At 41.9% G+C, this 18,771-nt stretch overlaps 1 protein-coding gene across 1 annotated transcript in view; it reads right to left on the bottom strand.

Moving 5' to 3' along the window:
* Nucleotides 1-11,911, bottom strand: part of LOC119409620 (sodium/potassium/calcium exchanger 2) — an 80,687-nt gene extending 68,776 nt beyond the window's left edge. The window contains exons 1-2 of the mRNA XM_037676523.1: nucleotides 11,769-11,911; nucleotides 9,669-10,743 (exon numbers count right to left, since the gene is read on the bottom strand). Of these exons, the coding sequence (XP_037532451.1) occupies nucleotides 9,669-10,571 (903 nt within the window). The 5' untranslated portion in view covers nucleotides 10,572-10,743; nucleotides 11,769-11,911. The remainder of the gene's footprint in view (nucleotides 1-9,668; nucleotides 10,744-11,768) is intronic.
* Nucleotides 11,912-18,771: the final 6,860 nt, after the last annotated feature.

Genomic DNA, 18,771 nt, shown 5'->3' with positions numbered 1-18,771 from the left:
CACAGACTTATATACAGGAAACACCAATTAGACCAAGTGAAGGCACCTGTGAGTAATCACAGATGCCAGAGAAAGAGACAGAGGATGCAAGACATAAACACGACACCAGATGGGGCTAGATACTAAAGAAACACAAACCCTACAAAGTGAAACAGACGATCAGGGGGAACTCAAAGATGGTAAAACCTCTTGTGTTTCTGTGCACTTAAGTTTAAATTTAAATTATTGTAGAACCCAATAAAGCCGATTGTTTGTATCAAGTACCGATACGTAAAACTCGAGAACTGAAAGATAGAGGACTTTTTTTCCCCCGACTGTATCTTTGTTACTGATAGATTCATTTTGTGATGTTTTACTGACAGAGAACATTCCAGTTTCTCTTTTTGACTCTGCCATCATACTAATGGAGACGGTGTAGAATTAAATAGTAGTAAAATGTCATCTTAATTAAGCAATCAGAGCTCAATGACGAGCTGTTTATTTCCTGCTGATGTGATTCCAGATATCGTTCTTTAATAAAAGCCCGTCGTTACTGTTACTGTCAGACGTCTGGCTTGTCGCTATGATAATAATATGTGGAAAGGGGGGTTTGTAAAGCCATCAAACACAAAGTGCTGGCTAATCTGATCCGTCTGAACCAGCATTTTCAAAGCAGGCAGCCGGTCCATCAGCCAAACAATGAGAGAGGCCACAAGATAACAAGATAAGCCTGGGCTAGCCTGTGAACAGGGGAGGGAGGGGAGGGGGTCCCGAGGATGCGAGTGGGTAGCATCCAGATGATTGAAATACTTTTATGTCATGCAGAGGAAGAGAAAGCTGCCACTGCTGTTGTTATTCAAGGCTTATCAAAGGAAATGTTCAATAATAAAATCAGCAATGACAGTTAAAACCTCCCAAAGTGGTACCGATTGACTTCCTGGAAAGCAAACGGGGGGGGGGGGGGCTATTGATTTAAAGAATGGACATCAGCACGCAAAGCCAACATTTGTACGCAAACCTGACACAAACAACAAAACATTAATCTCTCAGAGTTTCTACAGAGCCAGTCTTCTCTTCAGAACCCGAACATGGAGGTTTTTACATTCATTTGAATGGTTTCGCGCCAGGTGGCCTCCTTTAACGCCGGCGTACAGAGTGTGCTGCCATCGTGACCAAAGTCTGTGGAAAAAACGAACGGCTGCTGGCGCCTTACGTCACAGACCGCACCATCAGCGTAAGAAGCTTATCTGTAACAGAACGTGCAGCAATTAGTGTGGGGGGGAGGGGTTGAACATCTGTAGCTAACTGGGAAATAATGTGCTACAAACAACTCTCTGCAAGTAAACAACAAATTACCTTAATAAAATGTGGATGAGGAATAAGTGTAACTGAGATTACACTGCGTTTCAGACAGCAACCTGAAAGAAGTCCCAACCTCTGAGGTAATCGAGAAAACTGGAATTTAGGTGACTCGGAAGTGTAAATTGATTCAAACGGTCAGGAACCAGATGTTCCAAAAGGGTTTTTGTTTGATCAACCATTTAAGCAAGAATGACTGAATGGATGTTTTCTTTTAAGATGAACAAAGATAATTGTGCCTCATCCATCCCCACTTGGCGACCATTGAAATCCTCTCCGCTCACTGTTTCCATTCATTTTTATTGCCGTCATTAACACGGATTTTAACCCTTTGCTTCTACACTTTCAAACACCAGACTGACTTCATTAGTGTGCAGTAAAACACTGAGCACCGTGGTGCGTTCATGGACTGAGTCATTCAACTCTGCATGGCGTTATCTAAGCTCTCGACCTTGACCTCTCTAAGTGGCTTTAAGAATCTGTTGGACTCCTGGCAAGGACTAATGCAGACATGTTCCTGTTTTTAGTTCTCTACATTCGCCTTAGAATCTAGCTGTTTTTGCTACTTTTTTTTTTGGCCATCTTATTTTAATTTGTAAAAAATTAAAAAACAATCTGTATGCCTCTTTTATAATGGTCCATTGTTGTCATCATTCTTTGTTGAACTCAGGTCTCTCTTGTAAATGAGTCCTCGAGGCTCAATGGGATTTACCCGTCTAAATAAAGGTTGAATGAAAAAAAAAGTGATCCTGATGCATGCTCAATAACCTAGGTAGAAAAATCTAATAAAGTTAAGTCAGGTCCTCTGGACAGATTCTTGTTGGAAAAAAAAAAAAAACGTCAGTCTGAGGAGCTGCAACAAACTCAGTCTTATAAATAGCACCTTCTCAAAGTGGATCAACCAACTGATTGATCTGCATGGTGTTCTTTAGTAGGGCAAGTAGAACTCATTTAATGATTTATTTTCTTCAGGTTGTAAAAAAAAAACCCAGCAAAACTCGTTTCTACAACCATAACTGGCTGAATGAAGAGAACATGAAACAATCGATGTGTTTTTACTTTTTAAGCAGTGCGAAGTTTTAAGACTGCTGAAAGAAAATTAATGTCCATCATTTCTTGAAGGAACACATACCGCCTGCTGCTTTTCATGCCAAAGCTTCAGACTTAAATATTCTCCATTTCCATCTTCTACAGTTTATCCATTGTTGGGGCACAAAGGCAACAAGCCCAGGAGAGAAACTCGGACCGTCCTCACCTAAGTTTGTTGTGGCTCCTCGGACTGATGAAGTCCTTTGGATGAAAGACGAAATGTTTCAACAAAAAAAAGAAACCGTCCAGATGACCTAACTGAACAATGTGGGATTTTTTTTACCTGGATTATTGAGCATGGACTTTGATGTTTTGAACCACTTAGGCCACGGCTGCCTCAGAGGAGTTGACGGGGGAAAGAGCGGGCCCCAGAAACCATCTAATCACCATCAAACTGGTTGGCCCACTATGTGAGTGTGCTGCTTGTCCTCGGACTGATGAAGTCCTTTGGATGAAGGACGAAACGTTTCGTCAACAAATAAAAAAAGAAACTGTCCAGATGACCTGACTGAACTTTGTTAACTTGAAAATAACGTTATGCACAATTTTACGTGATACTGCTAAATGTCACAGAAAATGTGTTGAGGATCAGTCTCAGCTACTACCACTCGGCTTTTTTGTTGGCTAATGTTGATTAGCCGTGTCGGCCATCTTGAATTGGATTGTCTCCAAAAGTCAATTTGTTGTAGATGAACTTTTAATGATTACTTTCTAAAAGTTTTAATAGCATTAGGTATTTTGCTAACAGACACCCACAAAAACATCCTTAGTGGTCCATAAAAACTCCATATGTTGCTGCTGGAAGTTGGTCTAAATCAGAGTTACTCAACTAAGATTTCAGGGGCCGGACATCCATCAGTTATTCTCATTAAGTTAGTTTGTTTTATAGTTTAAAATCTAGTTTTATTTAAAAATGAACCCATTCTTGGGCTGAACTGACCTCACCCATGGGCTTGATTTGGCCCCCGGGCCACCAGTTAAATAGCCCTGGTCTAAATGCTTTGTGTTACAGAGTGTGCAGATGTGCTAACTGGATTGTTGCAGATTACTTTTGATGATGCTGCTGATAAAACAGCTGGAATGGATCTATCAGCCGCTGCAGGGAGGTGAGGTCTGACAGGTCTGTTAGCCTTCAATTGATAATTTTACACAGCAGCCCTGAAGCGAGACAGAAGAACGAAAATCATGACACCTTGTGATCGAAAACCCAAGCCTCATTCTCGCAGTTTCACTCTCTGCCCAGAAGCCAGGATGTTATTTGGCAGAAAACAGGAGAGACAAAGCTATCTGTTGTGTTACAAGAAGCCGAAGAAACAAGTTACACGTTAGGAGCTTGAAAGTGGAAAATGAGAAACGGCGGTACGAGCAGTTCTGCCGTGAGATTAAAGGCAGCAGCCACCGGAGAGTACAAAACCCACTAATGACTTCTAGATGCAGAACATCACACAGCTCTGAATCAAACTTTTCAGGCTACAGTATGTATGACAAATGCACACATTTAGCAATTACCCAGCCGACAACCTGCAGACAGCCTTAATCTGCTGCTGCTCGTCATGTCAGAGAGTCAGAGTCAGAGATTTTTTTATTCTCATTCGCACCTCATGTGGTGGAGCGAAATTATGTACACAGGGTCCCAGTTACATCCAACAATAAAATGTCAAAGAAAAACAGTAATAAGATCTAAGATATGAACTAAGAAAAATGTCAACTAAAAATACACTAAGCACTAGTAGCATAAAAACATTACGTCTAACAGCAGCACGAACATGAGCATGAGTCTGTGTGAGTAGATGAGCACGCATGAACACATCAACATGAAACAGATCAGCAGCAACATGAAACAGATCAGCAGCAACATGATGTGATGTTTTCACAGTGATTATTCTGGTCAGAGATTCATGAGTCTAACAGCCTCAGGGTAGAAGCTGTTCCTCAGTCTAGTGGTTCTACACTTAATGCTCCTCAACCTCCTTCCTGCTGGGTGAGTGGAGTCCTTCTTGATGCAGGTGACCCTCTTCCTGCATCTGGAGGTATAAATGTCTGTGATGGTGGGGAGACGGACTCTGACAGACTTATGCAAAGCCTTCACCACTCTCTGTAAAGCTTTTCTTTCTGCAGCTGTGCAGCCTCCATGCCACACGTTGATGCTGGAGCACAGGATGCTCTCCACTGCACACCTGTAGAAGGAGGTGAGGACTGAGCTTCCCAGACCAGCTCGGCTCAGGCGTCTGAGGAAGTAGAGTCTCTGAGTTTTCTTGATCAGGCTGGTGGTGTTGTTGCTCCAGCTGAGGTTGTCATTCATGTGTACACCCAAGTACTTGTAGCTGGAGACCACTTCCACCGCAGATCCTCTTATGTTCAGGGGGGTGTAGGTGTTTTTGTTCCTTCTGAAGTCCACAATCATCTCCTTTGTCTTCTTCACACTGATGTGAAGGTTGTTCTCCTTGCACCAGCTTTCCAGGTGTTCCACCTCTTGCCTGTAGCTTGACTCATCATTGTTTGTGATGCATCCCACCACCGCGGTATCATCTGCAAACTTTACAATGTGACAGCCTGGATGGGTAGCTGCACAATCATACGTGAGCAGAGTAAACAGGAGGGGGCTCAACACACATCCCTGAGGAGAGCCAGTGCTGAGGGTTATGGGGGAGGAGGAGCGGTTGTGGATCCTCACTAACTGTGGTCTGTTTGTTAAGAAGTATAGGATCCAGTTGCAAATGGAGGGACTTAGTCCTAGTGTGAATAGTTTGTCCATCAGTGTTTGGGGGATCATGGTGTTGAAGTCAAGTCAAGTCAACTTTATTTATAGAGAACATTTAAAACAGAACCTGTTATCAAAGTGCTTAACAACAACAACAACAACAACAACAACAACAACAATCAATGAGAGTAAAATTAAAGGCAGATGTGAAGTCCACAAAAAGCTTACGGACGACATTTTGTCGCGTTAAAGCCACAAAGTATTCAACTGGGATAAGATGAGACAGATTAACACAAAGTACTGTGTGATTTTGAAGTAAACCAAAAAAACAAATTACAGACAAAGTGTTGAGTTTGTACTCACCCCCCTTTACTTTGATCCCTACAATCCAGCAACCAACACCCTGATCAGTAAGTAAAGTCCACCTATGTGTAATTAAATCTCAGTATGAATCCTGATATGCTGTGAAGACCAAAGAGGTTAGTTTGTGGACATTAGGAATCAAGAGCATCATGAAGACCAAGGAACACATCACACCGGTCAGTGATAAGGTTTTTGACAGGTTTGAAACAGTCTTAGGGTTATAAAATAACATCCCAAACTCCAACTACCTCCATGTCCTCTCTAACTGCATCCATATATCTCCTCTTTGTCTTTTTCCTGGCAGCTGCATTTCTAACATCCTTCTACCAATATACCCACTGTGTACCACATTATACCCAATATACCCACTGTATACCACAATATACCCAATATACCCACTGTATACCACAATATACCTAATATACCCACTGTATACCACAATACACCCAATATACCCACTGGACATGTCCAAACCATCTCAGTTTGGTCTCTCTAACTTTATCTCCCAGTTGTTCAACCTGTGCTGTACCTCTGATGATCTCATTCCTAATCTTATCCATCCTCGTCACTCCTAAGGAGAACCTCAACATCTTCATTTCTGCCACTTCCAGTTCTGTCTCCTGTCTTTTTGTCAACATCACTGTCTCCAGACCATATGTTACTGCAAGAGATACAACAAAGAAAGTCTCACTATTGTCATAAACCTTTCCTTTGGCCTTTGCTGGAGGAAGGAGCTCCAGAGATCCACAACTCTGTTCACAGGATAAATATTAGTCATGTACTACATAAATATGTCCTTCATGGAAGAAAGTAGTTTTAGGCTTGACACAGGAAAAGGTAGAAGAAGCTTCCCTGATCAGATAAAAATCAGAATCTATGTGTGGTTGATTAACTTGAAGGAAGAATTTCCACAAACTGGTAAAATACACAAAAAAACTCATGCTGTTACTTTAGCTGGTTGAACGTATCAAGTCTAAAATTAAGTATTTATGTGGCCATCTTGAATCGGTTTGACTCCAGAAAGTGAACTGTTGTAGACGTACATCCAATGGTTACTTTCTGAAAGTTTCCTTCAAAGCTGTTCATTGGTTCGTGAGATATTTTATTCAAAACAACAGCCAAAGAAACACAAACACATAAAATGACATGATCGGCCACTTTTCATGGCATTGAGCGATCATTTTTGGTATAAACTAAGAGCGTAATTTAAAATGACCAGCCTAACAATGCAAAGACTTCATACCAGATCTGAAGTATATCAAAGACATTCTTAAAAGCGTAAACAATTCATGATAATCAATAAACGATACAATTAACAATCACTTTCAGCAATGTTATTCCAAATTAAAACCACATAAATATGAATGTAATACAACCCTTTCCTACAAACCAGACCTTTATATAAAAGAACAAATGATGACGGGCTGTTAGCTTCATCAGCCACACCTATGAGCTTACTGAGCCAATTACAATTAGAGCCCCTTTGTGGGCAGCTCAGTCACCAGCTGAGGACTAGACAGTTATATTTATGGGTCAAAAACACAACAAGCTAATTTATTTCATAGTTTCTAAAAAACGGCATTGGAATCGGCCACTGAAACCCAATAATCAATCAGTCAAACTCTATTTTTAAGCCTGATCTTTCTTTGAGGTTTTTATGGCAGATCCAACTCATCATTGTCTTAAAGGTTTTGTCTCACTCCTCGTCATACAGCTGTATACGAATTTATAATTGCACACCGTCGCTCACATGCCAGCTAATAACAGACAATTCTGAAAATAACGCTTGTGTCATACGATACACGTCCCCGAGGAGTCCAAACTTGATTAAAACCGATGTTTAGATGATTAAATTCTGATCATATTTGTGCCACTGCCGTTCTATTAACACTCAAAACAAGGACAATGAAAAAAAAGAGGCTAAATTGCAACATTTTTTGTAATGAAATTATAATTTTACACACCGTTGCATCTGTTTCACAGGCTTTACGATCCCTTTACGTAATGCAAATGAAAAAGACTAGGCAGAGAAATTTGCCTTGCACTATTCTCCATCAGTGTTGAAACATGCTTTTAAAAATGGCCACCTGCTTTCCTAGATCAAAATACCCACAATCCATTGCAGGTCAAGGCCACCTGAGTCTTCTCTGCCCCCTTAGTTCATGTTGTTCCATATCCGAAGTATTAAAGCATAAATACCTTCAAGGTTAAATCAAAAGGACTTTGTCTAAACGTAGCACAGCATATGGCGCTATTGGCTATTTTTCCCCCTGAACATTTTGTAACCTGCTGTTTAAAAGAAAAATCCTTTATGTGCTTAAAATAAATCCTGATTTAATGACAGGTCTTAAATGCAACTTTCTCCAAATTTCATTTTCATCTCGTGTCACAAAGAAAACCAAATCTGGCGGGATAATCTCGAAGCCGGGATCACATTGCACCACAGAGTCTTTTGCCCTCCGTTGTCATTGAGGGCGTCAGTGTCAGGAGGAATAACGCACTGACTCCTGCTAATTCTGACGACAGAGTTTGTATTTTTCTTTCTTTTTCTCAGTGTTGAGTCAAGAGCGATGTGTTGCATATCAGGCTGTACAAGAAGAATTTCCACAAACCGGTAAAATACACAAAAAAACCCTCGTGCTCAGTTACTTTAGCTGGTTGAACGGATCACGTCTAAAATGAAGTATTTATGTGGAAAATCTTTAACTGGGAGTAAAAAAATAAATAAAAATAGCCCGTGAGATTTACTGAGGGATTTGTTTCACAGACGGGACATAATTTGTAGAGCTTAACCCAGAATTACACATTTGACTGTGCTTTATTAATCCCACAGTGGAGGACGGTATGGCAGCCCTGCACGGCAGCGTAGAGTGAATCATTAATGTGAAATGGTCAGTTTGACTGTTGACAGCGCTCCGTACTCGAACACCCACTGACTTTCTGTGATTTTAAACGTAATGAGAGGGAGAGATGAGCCAGAGCGGCGTTTGTTCGGCAGCAGCTGGTACATAGTGACTGATGGGATGGCTCAGATCTGAGGGATGATCATTGTAATTGCAAATAATGTTTACCTTGACGAGAAAAAGAAAGTATGTCACTAAAGCAACCGTTTGGATCTTTTAAAGAGGGGTTCTGTGGAAAGGTTATGAACAATTACCATTTTACCAGTAAAGAAGTACCACTACTACCGTAAAATTTTCTGTACGCGCCTTTTGGTTTCAGAATAGAATTCAAAATCTTACATCCAACATACAAAGTATAATACAAAGTAGTTATATTTTTTGTTGCCTGCTGCATCTTAATGAACATTTACTGTGTTATACATTTGTTTACCAAAATGTTAAGTCAAAGCTGATATTCTAAATGTGCACTTTAATAGATGCGTGTGTACCATTTTTTTAAATTTTGTGAGGAGTTTATTATTTTCTATACCTTTAAATAAATAAACTGGTTTTGTTTTCTTTACTGCAACTGATCCAAAAATGTATGAAACCAGGACTTTGGTGCGTGGTCTGCACCACACTGTGACCTTTGTGTACCGTTGCGCCCCTGACTTACCTTTGATACGGACTGGATTGACGAGCTAATGGCTAGTCGGAGCAGGGCTAAATTAATTTCTTCAAACTTAAAACGACTCTATTCTCAAAGGTTTTATACCAGTTCAGGCTAAAGCCACTTTATAAATTGTTATTTACGTATAATTCTGTTATTCACAAGCAAAAGAAAAGCAGTAACAGCTAGCTGTAGCTCTTCCTGTGGCACTCTGAATGAATATTTCTACTGCAATAGTGTGAAACTGACAATAATGTAAGGGTTTATAAAATAGTACTTGCATGAACTACTGTATTCCAGTTTCCTCCCACAAACCAAAACTACTCTTTCCACAGAACCCTACGTGAAAGAAATTGGTCCAGATTACATTTAACCTTTTTTTATTGTTATCTACCTGGATGATTGAGGTTACAAACCTTTTTTCCCACTTGAAATGATCTAAATTATTCATTTGAGAAGATATCTCTTGTGAAAAACTGGGTTTAGAATTTGTTCAGTAGGAAATGTCTAAAAGGCGATGCATGAAATGTTAGAATGGGATGTCTTTCAAGCTAACATGAGACATTAAAGATGTCAGAATACTAAAACTACGGTTAGTTTTGACATCAAACAATGTTCAACTCACCTTTGGCTGCACCTCAACTTCCACTACTTGGTTCTTGTGCATGCAGCCCTTGACAAAGCCTTCCATTTTCCCGTTGAACTTCATGAAGATCACGTAGGTGGCGTAGGCGGAGAGAAGCGTGACACTTTCCCAAACGGTGATAATGTTATCCAAGAAGAAGATGATGAGCATGATCAGATCCAGGATGTAAAAGGACACGTCGCGGAAGAGGGGCCACCACGTCAAGTTGAGGATCTCCTTGGAGAAGATGGCGCACATCCCGATGACAAAGAGGATGTTGAAGACGGCTGACCCCACGATGGTCCCGATACCCACGTTGCTGTGTGAGATGAAGACGCCGATGATGGAGGTGAAGAGCTCTGGGGCAGAACCTCCCGCCGCCATGAAGGTGGCACCTGCCACATCGTCTGAAATGGTGAGCTTCTCTGTGATCACTGTCAGCGCTGGGACAAAGAACTCATCGCACACGATAGCTAAAGCGATGAACATGTAGATCATGCCAAACATGTGGAGGACCACAGCTCCTCGGCGCCTCTCCTCAAGGCTAAAAAGGTCTGGTGGGTAGTCCCCCTGGGTCTTGTTGTCATCTGCTGTTGATTTCATGGCTATGGGCATGTCTTCTGACATGTCTGGGTCTATCTGGTGTTGGGTGAAGAGTAGGGTCCTGTGGGGGGCCGATTGGTGAAGAGTCTCCTGGGGAAGCGCTGGCCTGCTGGGACCATCTGAACTTCTGGTCAAGGCACTGACGGAGACAGCACTTAAGGCCATCAGGCTGATGACCAATCCTAAGACTCGCACAGGCCTTAGCTTTTTCCGCAGACGCCGCCGGCCCATCTGCTTCGGGGCTGGACCCAGCATGAATCGTTGCTCTGGAGAGTCCATGCAGGTTTGATCAGAACCCATGACCTGGTAGCTCTTCGTGTCCTCGCCCTTGGCGAGTAGTCAGAGTAGAGTGAAGGAGCGGGCTTTATCGGAGACGACGCATGGCGTTCTCCTCAGTTTCAAATAAGTCGAGAAGGCTTCAGGTGCTGTCCAGGATCCGGTTCGCCAACCGATGTCTTCATATCAGCTTCAGCTAGATCACATTAAAGAATGAAAAACTGTTAAAATAAAATAAATCTGCAGGTAAAGATCATCCAGAGCACACCTGGCGGGTTTAAACAAAGGCTTCTGGACTTCTTACGTTCTACAGTTTTGTTTCTCAATTTAAACTGGTGTGTGGAGCTCAAAGCTTTTCCAACAAGAAGGAGGGTAGGGAGAGTGATTTGCACGTTAGCTAAGCTCACCAAAGCGAAGCAACTCACTGCCGTTCAAAATTTTGAATATCAGCACTTTTCAGTTTGAACTGAGGAAATTACTAGAACTGAAACGAGGAGGAAAATCCCCGCTGAACTGAGCAACAAAACAAACAATTAAAAAAAAAAGGTCTGAACAACAAATAATTTCTCGGTATCAGAATATCAGTGTTCACAGTATCTTGATCAGAAAGGATCCCAGCACACTGCATTCCCAAAATCTGCGACCCATTCTGGCAAATGATGCCCAGAAAGTTAAAAAGCTTATTGAGCCTTTAGTCTCGTTTTATTAAATCGTCTGTGGTTTGTTTGCCGTTCCGTCTCATTAAACTGAAACGAGAAGTGTCGGCGAAAAGTATACAACGCTGTTATTGAAAATTAAATGAAGAATCTGCCCACTTGGACGCAAAATGAACACCACTGTGGTCATTTTGTGGTCTCAGTATAAACCTGAGGAATTAATTGTGACTCGCAAGTTCATTTAAATCCACAAGATGCAGACAAGAGACTCATCACGCAGCATCTTTAATGATTTGACCCACCAGGCAACAGTTTTTGCTCAAACGTGCTGCTTTTACCTGGATCCATGAACGGATAAATACAAAAAGATGAAGGCTGGTTTGTTAGACATCACTTTAAACCTGAAAGAGACCACTTTCCCCCTCCTTCCCTCCCAGTCTGCCCTTCAGAAAGGCATTCGCCCTTTCAGCTGGACAGACAGAGCCTTCCTCCTGCTCCTCCTCCTGTGAACAAAAACAGACCCAGAGGTGCGTGACGCGTGGATGGAGACGGAGCCATGCCTTACCTGAGACCGAGGAGACTGAACTAAAGCAGGCAGCAGCACGCTGAGATCAGGAAATCTTCTCCGGTGCCCTCTTTGTGCTCATGGAGCAAAATAAAAATGTGACCGCTCAGCTCACTCACTGATGACAGAGGAGGAGCTTTGGGAGAGAGAGCTGCTCTTCTCTCCTCCTCCTCCTCACAGCAGCAGCATCCCTCCCATCTCAGGGAGGAAAATACTGGAATAAAACTGGATAATGCTCCAGAACATTATGCTGACCACGTGAGCTGGAGGCTTTTAGGAAGAATAGTTCAGGTAAAGGAGGCAGAGACGGTGCACGTCTCCCCTGTTCTTGCCGTTTCAGTTTGAGGAAGGAGTTGCCGTGGTTACATGGACCCCCTCCACACACCTCATGTGATGACGGAACAGGTGGAAATGCTCCAGCTCAGTGCTTTGGGTCATCTCAAGGTTACATGCAAGTTGTGGCTCCATTTCTTCCCCTCCAAGTTAAAGGAGCAGTCCACCTGCACATTTCAGCTTTAGTTGCATGAAAACAGGCGAGGAGACCTGCACAGTGTTTGCTTTGGAGCCATGCTCAGATCTGCGTGTTTTAAAACAGCAGCAGAGCTAACAGGAGGTGGGGTGGGGGGTAAACCTGCAGCTCGCTTTGAGACTTAAAGGGATAGTCTGAGGATTTTTGAAGTGATGTTCTGTCAAATAGTTATGAATAGTTAGCAACTTATCGGCCGTGACTTCAGTCAGAGAGCACGGAGTGTGCAGAGAGAGGCAAAAGTCTTCATCCACGCTAGGATAATGATTAGCCAAACGAGGGCCTGTGTATGTACTGTGTTGCTGAATGCTGAAGCATTCAGCAGCTTCGGCACCAACTGCATCTACATGGTCTGTCCATGTTCTGCACACTAACACGAGCTGTAACATGCATGTTGTTCAGTTGAGAAAACGGCGACAAACTAAACAAAGTGTGTCATTTAAAAGTTTAGATGTTTATCATTAGCTAACGTAGATTTAGTATTTGGTTTTTGAGAAAGAGCTGTTTTACAAGCCTCTCTTTTAGCTAGCCATTAACCAAGCCAAGACTTTAGTCTTTTTATTGGCTGATGATGCAGAGGGCTGATAAGATTCTAACCAATGATAACTATTTCAGAAAATCATTAAAAAAAAACAACTATTCCTTTACAGCCAAATTTCAGATCTTTTGACGTATGGTTTTGGAAATGTTACGGACAATTAATATTTTACCTATTGCAGGTAGCTTTGACTGATGAGGTTACAGGGTTGACACCAAAGTGCATTGCTGTCATCTTAAACTGTCTAATCCACCAATAGGCATTATAACTAGACACAAGACCAGAACCCAGAAGTTGAAGCCACAAAGGATGTGTGCCCCCTAATCATTTGGCTGCCGAACAATATTTAAATACTGCCCTTTCGTGTCAGCAAATAACAAATTTGTCAAAAAAATGAAAATGTTATACTTCAGGTATTGATTTTTGTTGATTGTGTGTAGTCCTAGCCTTTTAGCTGTCTGTTCAAAGATTGTTTCCGCATGTTTAGTTTCAACTAGCCATTTGAGGCTCAAAGACCCTTTTTTTTTTACTGTGACTGACAAGTTCACAGCTTGTCAGGATTTGTAGGTGGGATTTTTGTACAGTCACACATCTATAGAGCACAAACAGCAATTCCAAAAACAAACTCATGGCAGCAACAATAAACCAGACACATTGGCTTTAATTTTGAACAATGGAAAGGAAAGAAGTTGCTACTTTAATTGTATTTAGTATGTTGATGCTCTATAACGTAGAATCAGAATCAGCTTTATTTTCATTAGACCGAGATACCGTGAGATTATGTTCGTACAGTCGTCCGAAAGATGGGCGGAGTGCACGTTGATGCTGCCACAGGAGCACGGCCTCTTATCCTTTATCAGAATACTTTTTTAGATAGAAAAAGGGAAAAGGCCATGAGGATGGATACTGGTATTACAAAAAAGATCTCTTCACATCTTGTCCTATCAGGACACAATTTAAGACATTAAAAAACTCTACCAGCAAGCATCCTGATGCATGCTCAATAATCCAAGTAGAAACATCTAAAAAAGTTAAATCTGGTCCTATGTCCAGAGGACAAGCATATTTATAGGCACGTTACATATGCATTTAACGTCAAGACGTTGAGATTTGTCCATGACGCACTTCCAGATAGGCCATAGTCCTGATAAGATGTTGGTCAGCCGGCAATTCTGATAAGCCTGCACAGAAATTCTCAGGTGGGGGGTACGATAGACAAAGCTTTTTTCTTAGTTTACCCATGTCCCAGGAGAAATATGATAGTCGGCCTGTTTTCGAGGCCAAACGGGGGAGTCAGATTCAGATAAGCTACAATTGTTGATTTCTTCAGGCAGATTTTTTCTTTTTTTTTTTTATTGTCAGCCTTGAGTCCTGCTGGTACTTTCAATCCAAAATGGCCAGATTTATGGGCATTCTATTGATCCGTGCTAGAAACCTCCTTCAAGGTCATCTCCAACATGCTGGCAAGTCCTAGAAGCCGTAGGTGGCCTGCGATTCTCACAAATCACTTCCATCGTACGGTTTAGCTCGTAATCAGATCATTTAGAGTACTCATAGCATGAACCAAACCAGTTTTGTCATGGCTGAAACTGACATGATTTTGTCGATTGCATTGAAAATCCAGCTCACCAGATTCATGATAGTATTTTTCGTTCGGAAGATGCGTATCAGGAGCTCCGAGACACAGACAGAGAGCAAAAAAGCAGGAGGAAGAGGAGAACAGGGGAGGGAGAGAAAAGGGGTTTGCCTTGAACAAGAGCGAGTGCAGAAAAACCTAACACGTTTTGCGGATATTGAAGTCATACTCTGAGCACTAATAAATCTTGTGAAAACTTTAAAAGTTTGATGTGAAAACCAACAGGCAATATGCATTTTTCCAGGAACGTTTGTTTTATTTTTTGTTTTCATCAAAAAAGCATAACAGGTAACACTTTATCTTTTAGCTTCACAGGAGGGCTGCAGCCCTGGCATTGACTCGTGGTACCGATGGGTTAGTACCCTGTGATTTTTTATTAAGATATCAAACTATGTTTGGTATTTTTACAGGTCAAAATCTCAAATGAAAAAGTAAAGGTCACACTTGGATACATCAGCTGACATAGCATTGACTCAACAGTCCCTTTGATTCCTTTTCTCTTTTGTCAAATAACCTCTAACCACTCAATATAAAACTGGTTGAACCCTGTTGAATGGGAATAGATGTGCAGTCTGTACACAATATGAAAAAGTCTATGTTGACAACAAGTGCATCATGTTTTAGACTAATTCATGAGTCCTGACCTCATTGATTTTTGCCTTTCCTGCCTTTATCCTTTACACATCAATAGCTTCTTGTTACCTAACAGGAATCACAGAGGTTGAAAGTATTCACTTGTGTTACATCACATCATCAATAGTCTTATTTGGTGGCCCTGTGGTTTAATCCATCAGTGCTTTATACTTTGTATGTAAACTAACCAATCTTATGTCTTCAATAGGCGATTAGTTTACATGTATTGTACACTGCACATTTCTCTGTCGTTATTACAGTGACCTTTTTCTCTTTGTAATTGTAAAATAGAACATTTTACAACCTGTAAATCTCCCATGGTAATGATCAGCAGAGAAGCTGATCTTTCCCCTTACGCACTTTGTAGAAATACTGCAAGTGTTGCCAAACTCCAAAGCCCAAGAGGCTAGTTGTTGTTTTGCTCAGCAGTTGAATTTGATTACTGTAATACATTCACTACACAGAGTGGTGAAGGTTTCATACTGCTGGGTTTTCTCACCATTTGTTTTCTACAAGAACAAACTGTGAACAGAGTTGTCCATTGGATTGAAATGTGCATTGACGATGAGGAAACTATAAATAGACTGTATCAATGATTGGAAGAATAACAGAGAAATGACTAGGCCGGAGGAATTGTTTTTGTCACTGAATCATCTGTCCCTTAAAAAGGTTGTTCAGACCTTTTTGATGTGGGGTCATGTGACAATGTTATGAACAGTTAATATCTGTTGCAGATATCTCGGGCAGCACGGTAGCACAGTTGGTAGAGTTGCTGTCTCTCAGTAAGCAAGTCGCCGCGGTTCAAATCCCGGTCCGGTGGCCTTTCCGGGTGGAGTTTGCATGTTCTCTCTGTGCATGTGTGGGTTTTCTACGGGTACTCCCGTTTCCTCTCACAAACCAAAAACATGCATGTTAGACTGATTGGTAACTAAATTGTCCCTAGGTGTGAGTGAGAGAGTGAATGGTTGTTTGTCTCGTTTGTCTCTATGTGTCCCTGTGATGGACTGGAGACATGTCCAGGGTGGTACCCCACCTCTCGCACAATGATGGCTGGACATGGGCACTAGTGACCCCCGTGACCCAAAAAGGAAGAAGCGGGTAAAGATAATGGATGGATGGATGGATGGATGGATGCAGATATCTCTTAGAACAGGGGTGTGGGAGTTCAGTTCTCTCAGCATCCTGCAGTAACAAGATGGTGCCAACAAGCCGCACCTGTGGACAATCTCCTTAATGAGCTGCAGGAGTACAAAAGACTGCAGAATATCTTCCTTCGCCACTGGAGCATTACATGCCTACCGGTGTGCTTCTAGCCACTTTTGCATTATCCTGTGAAAGATAAGACTTACCTTGTGTTCTTACATGTTTCAGCATTAACTTCTGCTGCCTACCTATTCCTGGACTCTCCCTGTATGGCCTGAGCTTCCTTGTGACTTCCTCACTTGTCTCTTTGCCTTTCAACCACTCATCTACCCCAACCTGAGACTGACCCCGGGTGTGTTCTTTTGCTTATCGGAACCATTGGAACCATTGGACCCCCTGCTCCTTTGACAATCCATAACTCCACCTGTAAGAAAGAAATCAGCATACCTTGAGTTAACTATACTGAACCTTCTTCTTACTCCGCAGGGTTCCAGTCCCTCTCTGTGCACTTCTCTGCTCCATTTGATTTGAAAAAATGGGTGATTAACAGGTTTTTACAGGACATGAAGAGGTCATTTAACCACTGAATCCAATGTGTTGGAGCAGGGAAACAAGATAGTGTCCATCGAGGACCAGGATTGGACATCCCTGTCTTAGAACAACCCAGATTTGGTGAAATAAAGTTTAATTCTGACCAGATTGACATGCTAATGGCTAGATGAAAAGGGACCAAGACCAAGTGGACTGTCACCCTCTTGAAACCCAAATCTCAAAAATTCAAATTGGTTCATGTGAACATTGTTGTCCAACCATTTGCATTCATGCCAGATTACAAGTTGAAGATCCAAAGGTTCTCAGTTTACCCTCACCAGCCGTTTGAGTTAACCTTAACAAACTCCCTCTATATGCCTATTCCAAATCACAACTAGATGGTGGTGGTCTGCTTCTCTCTACCCAACTTTACAGGATAAAGGGTTGCAGGTCCGATGATACAATTACAAAACTAATCATTGGCCTTTGGCCCAAGGTGGCCTGGTACAAAGTACACTTTTGGTGTGCCCAATGCTTAGTCATGGTGTTGGTTATGGACAGCCTATGCCTAACGTCCAACAGTCAGTCAGATCAGGGAAAGCTGTTCCTCCCAGTCACACCACTCCAGGTCTCATTGCCAGTATCAACAATGAAGTTCTCCAGAAGAACAGAATACTGGAAGGAACCCTTTCCAGGACACCGCCCAGGAGACTCCAAGATAAATTGGTAATCTGGAATGTTCCTAATCTGAACCTTCCCTTTAAAGTAACTAAAGAGGAGTTTATGTCACATGGAGGTGGAAATTAGACGTGTGCACAGAAGAATGGTTTTCAGATACTTAAGTTTTGTTTCTATAAACAAACAAATAAATAAAGTGCATGTGCACACATTTTTGTAACTGGTAAAATTATGGATGGATACATCCATACACCTTTATCATAATCTACACCTTTATCATAAATCCGTCTCCAAATTGTTTTGTTCCGCTTGTATACTTCATCCATGTTTGACAGGAACATTGAATGCAATTTAAAATCAAAGGCCAGGGCTGATCCAAGTCACATTCTATCACGTTAAATGGCCTGTTCAGCTGTATCAGTCTGTCTGAGCAGTACCCATCAGAATCTGGTGACCCAGCTCTTCAGATTAGATCAGTCAATATATTTGCCTATCAAACAAGATCCCATCCAAGCTGTCAGCTCTTTTTCAACAATGGTTCGCTCTCCTCTCTGCTGCATCATCGGCTTCTCCTGATCTGGTTGCATTTCCAGTATAAAAGTGATGACTGGTTGCTCATCAAAGGGGTTGCTGTTTGGGAGGAAGGGGGTGGTGGTGTTCGAGGGGGTGATGGCGGCAGTTGTTTTGATTTGTCTGATATCTGTGCGGCGGCAAAAGCAGCAGAAACTTCCATGCTGGCCTGGCCCACCCTAACTTTGGCCCGGGAGCTAAATCCAAGCCTTTGTGTCCCACATAGCTGTGTGGATTTATCAGGAACCAGGAGGGGGGCCGTGGGGGGTAAATAGGCTGATGATAATGAAACAAATTTTCCAATATAGAATGTAAAGCCAGTTTGTAGGGGTGTGTGAAAGTCTTGGAATCCTGCAGAGAAGCTTAAAATATCTTAGATTTTTGTTTGGGAACATTAAGACTGACAGAACAGAGCTTCAGCTGCAGTAACGAGGGCGTTGCTCCAGTCTGTTGTGGTGAGGACGGCAAAGCTCTCGTTGTACTGTTTCATTTCGGTTCCAGACATTGACATGGAAGGAAACAATAGACACCACGCAAGAAGGAGAAATTAAAGCTGGAGTGGAGACGCATCTCCACAGGATGGTCCAGGCTTATGTTCCACCATTGCCATGTAAATGAGCAACACAATGGCCTCGCTGAAATAAAAACATACACCTCAGATGATGTTTTCAGGTGTTAATTATTGTTAGAGTACATAGATTTTACCTTGAAGCTGTTTAAATATTACTTTTCTACCATCTTCTTCAAT

The sequence above is a fragment of the Nematolebias whitei genome, chromosome 1 (genome assembly GCF_014905685.2).
Source record: "Nematolebias whitei isolate Nwh7 chromosome 1, NemWhi1, whole genome shotgun sequence".
In the NCBI taxonomy this organism is placed as follows: domain Eukaryota; kingdom Metazoa; phylum Chordata; class Actinopteri; order Cyprinodontiformes; family Rivulidae; genus Nematolebias; species Nematolebias whitei.
Note: the sequence above shows the minus strand (reverse complement) of the source record. Positions and strands in the feature narration are given on the sequence as shown.